Here is a 5,009-nt window from a genome sequence, read left to right as displayed (position 1 = left end):
ACTTATATACTGCGTGCAAAGGAAAGAAGGGTGTGTGCAAAGTTTCAAGTCGATAGCTTTAAAACTGAGAGACTAGTTTGCGTAGAAACAGACAGACGGACAGACAGACGGACAGACAGACGGACAGACGGACAGACGGACATGCTCATATCAACTCAGGAGGTGATCCTGATCAAGAATATATATACTTTATAGGGTCGGAGATGTCTCCTTCACTGCGTTGCACACTTTTGACCAAAATTATAATACCCTCTGCAAGGGTATAAAAACAGAGGAAGTAAGGACTGAAGAAGTGCCATCAACAGGATGATAGTATTAATCAGAAGCCAAAAACACCAACCCAAAGTAAGCTGGAAGAACCCTGTAAAATGCAAAATAAAACATCGAATTATAAAGCTCTTCCAGATAGTTGTCCACTTAGCCAAAAGTCCGACTTTTTTTTTATCTTTTTACTTCTCATCAGTATCTTACTGTATCTTTGTATCAGATAATTCAACAAATAGCAAAAAATGCAATTAAAAGAATTATGGTATACAAAGTCTCTAGTTTCTTAAATGCCATTTAAAGAATACCGGAAATAGAAAAACGGAACCTAAAAGGGAGCCCAAAAGTATGCAACAGCTGTCTAAATAAGTAGCTTTCAATGAAAGCAGACTGAAGAAGAGTACCGAGTATCACACAGCCTGCCTGTTTATTTGTTCAACTCGTCCCTGAACCAACAAGAGGCCATTAAACAATTAATACCCATTCAGGATGCACTTGGGTGTAAGTATACATACATACATACATATGTGTGTGCGTACGAATGCTTCCTTTTCCTGTTGTGCGCCCCTTTTCCTTGTTTTTCTGTCAGTCGAAATGTCGTAACAACTTGCCAGACACACACATGTGCAAGCCAGCAAACTGTTGAGTTTAATGAAAAAACAATGTCCTACCCAGATCCTTGTGCTCGTCATCCCAATGCCAGTCTCTTCCGCATCCTTCCCAGCATCCTGACTGAAAATGTTGCATTAAATTAGCCACAAACGGAAGGGAGGCAGGAGGGCAACCCCCTCCATTGTAATGGACCACAAAAGGCATTTAGCCGATTTGCATTCACAAACATGCATTTGACGCCACATCTGCTCCAGCCGGCAGAGTAAATGGCAGGACCACAGAAGGCCCTGAAATTTATCTCTATTTGATTAGGTGGTAAGCACTTTCGAGTCGCATCTGTGGCTTCCGACTGAAACTTAAGGCCATAAATATTCATGAGCCCAATGGCATCACCAGCATAAAAAATTTCCAAAATTTGCAAAACTGCACAAAGCTTACAAAAATCATAAAACATAGAACACAGACTAGTAAAAAGTCGGGTTATTGATGAATTCAAGCTTCATAAAATCGTAAAACAATAAATTTATATTACATACTTTTGTTGCGATGTATTCTGGTGCTTTCATGTTGTTTGTTAACAGAAAATAGTTCAAAATTAAAATTGACAGAAAAGTAATAAAGCTGCTAAAATAAAGTTGCGATTCGAAGATAATTTTTATTTTAATTTAACATTTTTGTTGTTTTTGGGGAACAAGCAAACAACAAAAACCATGAGAGTGAATTTATGGATGTTTTTAAGAGACGTTTTTTTTTTAAACGGAGAAGAGTAGCTTTTTTTTTGAAATTTTAGTGCATTTGTCGGCTTCTTTATGGCGTCTATAAAAGTTGCCATGTTGCTAGAAATAAAGGATTAAAACTTTTACGCTCTCAACTTTGTGGCTCTTAAAGATATTTGTTAAAGAAAAAATATAAAAATATTTTTGGCGAAAAAAAATTATTTTTAATAGACACAAAAAATAGTGATATAATTTACTACGAGTATATCATCATATAGTAATATAACTTATGTGCAATAGCCCCTATACTACACCCGGTACTTCATTTTAAACTTAGTTAAGCAGCACAATTTATGAAGGCTGAGCTATTTTCAATTTAAGGAAGATTTAAATTTAAAATTTTTTTTATATTAAACAAAAGACTCAAACGGAAAAAATAAATTAGAAAGGTGAAAAGATTCTAGACCAAGTGGTACCCGACTATATCAAATCCAAACTTTTTCTGATAAAGATTGCCAGTGCTCTCTGATGCTCGAACTCTTTGGTAAATTTTGTTTTTAAAAATATTTTTAAATTTTGTTTGTTTTAATTACTAAGAGTTTATTTTATTTAATTAAATAAACTTTATAAACTTCACCTTCAATCAATAACTTTTTTTTCACCAAACAATTATAACTATTTTGCATAATTATTATTTTACCAAACTCTAGATATAGTAGGTCTTTTGTTCCTGTGTATCCCCCAGTTGGCTCTGACTGCGACATTTTCGGCTTTTATTTTGTGGCAGCTTCAGAGTAATCAAAATTTCGATTAAAATTTTTAGAGAACACCTGTCCGCGTAGAGACCGAGCTCTTTAGTCCTTTACTCTTTGGCAGCCATGGCCTCCGGCATAGACCTGACCCGCGAATGTCGGCACGTGTTCGAGCAGATCCGGAAGCTGAAGCAGCACCGTTACGCTATCCTTTCCATTGAGGATGAGCGACAAATCCGGGTGGAGTGTCTGGGGGTGCGGGAGGCCGGCTACGAGGACTTTCTTGCCGATCTGCTACGTCCTGGCCTGAATCAATGCCGGTTCGCCGTCTACGACTATGCGTATCATCACCAGTGCCAGGGCACCTCATCCACCTGCCTGAAGGAAAAGCTGTTCCTGATGCTGTGGTGTCCTTGGCAGGCACGCATCAAGGACAAGATGCTCTACTCCAGTTCGTTTGCGGTACTCAAGCGGGATTTCGTTGGTATCCAGAAATGCATCCAGGCCACCGAGCTGGACGAGGCCTGCCGGGATGCCGTAGAGGAGCAGCTGCGCTCGCTGGACAGGGACTAAAGAGTCAAATGGGTCAAGTAATAACTATATTAATTTGTTAATAAAAATTATTAGGTTTCAACTTAAGATTATGGTACAGAAAATTATCCAAAATATAGGTCTAACTATGGATTATATCAAAAAAAAGCTTGACAAAAAACGGGTTAAAGGCTTAATATATAGGAAAATTTCTAAGCCTCGTCTTTTTCATTAAAAGCTTCGAAATTACGCCTTTTTGACGTCATTCCTCAATGGGTAATTTAATTCATCTATTAAAAATAGTTTTCTATTATATTTTTTTAAGAATAAGTATATACATATATACTTCTATAAATATCTCAAAATTTTTTTAAAAAGAAACAAGATATTCAAGAAACCACAACTGGCTTAGTGGCTTAAAGTTGAGGAGCGAAAAACGATCCCCTAGCTCTTAAGATAAAGTCTAAGTTAAAGAACATAGAGTTTTTAAACAACAGGACAATTTTTTTTAGGATTAAATAGTACTATACCAGAATCGACGCTTTCAATAAATAAACCCTTCGCTATTACTTCTTTAAACGCTAAAAACATGCGTAGGCAAGTACCTTTAACAAGGATATTGTTTAATGAAATTTAAAAAGCCTTGCATACATTTTAAGCATATCCTGGATTAAGAGGAAATAACTTTTCACTTAAAAAGCAAATTTGTGAGTCCCCAGGCCCTGACTTCTCATATGCAAATCATCAAATCCCGAATACTCTTATGAAAATATGAAAATTTGAATAAAGTAGCATATCATTAAGCGACTCACAACATTAAATAAAATATATTTTATGCTAACACATTTAAAAGTGAGTGAGTGTTTGGTGGAATGACCTTTTGGGTACTAAAAAGAGGTCCTTTTTGACCCCAATGGTCCAGTGGTGGTTTAAATTGCCTTTTGGTGTGAGTGTGGGTGTTTGTGTGTGTGCTTTTCGGTGTCCTTACAGGACGTCTCGTTTTCCGTTGCCACGGGCCATGATTTAATTTGATTTCGCCGGCATTCTCTAATGAGCCCATTTGGCATATGGATGCCACTTGCCACTTGCCACGAGTCATTTGTTTGTGCCTCTCCAAGCCCTCGAACCCTCCTCCAACTTCCTATATATATTCTATTATTTTTCTTTTTTGTTGTCATTATCTTGGTCTGGCTAAAAATACTTTCCTGTCCTAGTTCAATCTTTGGCAAGGGAAAAGTTTTGTGCTCGGCGCTCAGAAAGGACTTCTTTTTTATCTCACTCATAAATCACAGGCAAGTTGAAAACGCCAAAAGAATCCTTGAGGGTGGGCGGTTTTCCATATCATTTGGCAAAAAAGTCGGAAATTAATCAAATTGCGGAGGAGCACGTCACCCTGAAGGAGCGTCTATGTTGCCACAATTGTTGCCACACAACTTCAAAAGCGTTGCGATATTCAATTGGAGTGGAAAATCTTGAAAATACTTATCCTTCCCTCAGCCGAGGCAACATTGTACTAGGATCAGTTTGTCGACTAGAACTATATTTTATTGCCTTTAAGAAAACACCAACAAAAAAGAATTATTCGTCATACGTCTGGGAAAAGGAAAAGAACAAGAACAAGAACAAGGACAAGGAGACGTTGCTGATGTCCCTTGAGATTTTCCAGACAAGGACACTGCCAGGAAGAGGGCTACTTGCAGAAAGGGAATCACCAGCAGACGGAAGGACAATGACAAGGATATCACAAAACAACAAAACAAAATTATGCCTGTCTAGGGTGTAGACGAATCATGCATGTTCTTTTAAAATTATTTAATATAAAAAATTAAAAATCCTTATGGAAATTTGGAGGGCTATGTTATAGGGCACGTGTAAGATATTGAAGGCTCATCGTTTTAGACTAAAAAACTAAAAACTGAAAAAAAGAAGGGAAAGCTAACTTCGTGCGGAGTCAAAATTGATATACCCTTGCAGTTAATCCTCTTCTTGAAAAATACCAAATTCAAAAGTACCTTCAACAACATGAATGTTATGGCATTTCCGAACAACCAGTTATATGGCAGCTATAGGATACAGTCGGCCGATCCTGGACGATACAGTCGGCCGATCCTGGACGTTCCACGATCCTGGACGC

At 37.5% G+C, this 5,009-nt stretch overlaps 1 protein-coding gene across 1 annotated transcript; it reads left to right on the top strand.

Annotated features, from left to right (window-relative positions):
* Positions 1 to 2,329: 2,329 nt before the first annotated feature.
* On the top strand, positions 2,330 to 2,983 carry LOC108127157 (cofilin/actin-depolymerizing factor homolog). Its single transcript, XM_017244014.3, has one exon. The coding sequence runs from the start codon at positions 2,471 to 2,473 to the stop codon at positions 2,915 to 2,917; it is 447 nt and encodes a 148-aa protein (XP_017099503.1). The 5' UTR covers positions 2,330 to 2,470; the 3' UTR covers positions 2,918 to 2,983.
* The last annotated feature ends 2,026 nt before the right edge of the window (positions 2,984 to 5,009 follow it).

Source organism: Drosophila bipectinata, chromosome XR, assembly GCF_030179905.1.
Source record: "Drosophila bipectinata strain 14024-0381.07 chromosome XR, DbipHiC1v2, whole genome shotgun sequence".
Classification (NCBI taxonomy): domain Eukaryota; kingdom Metazoa; phylum Arthropoda; class Insecta; order Diptera; family Drosophilidae; genus Drosophila; species Drosophila bipectinata.
The sequence above is the reverse complement of the archived record's forward strand: the minus strand, read 5'-3'. Positions and strand labels throughout refer to the sequence as shown.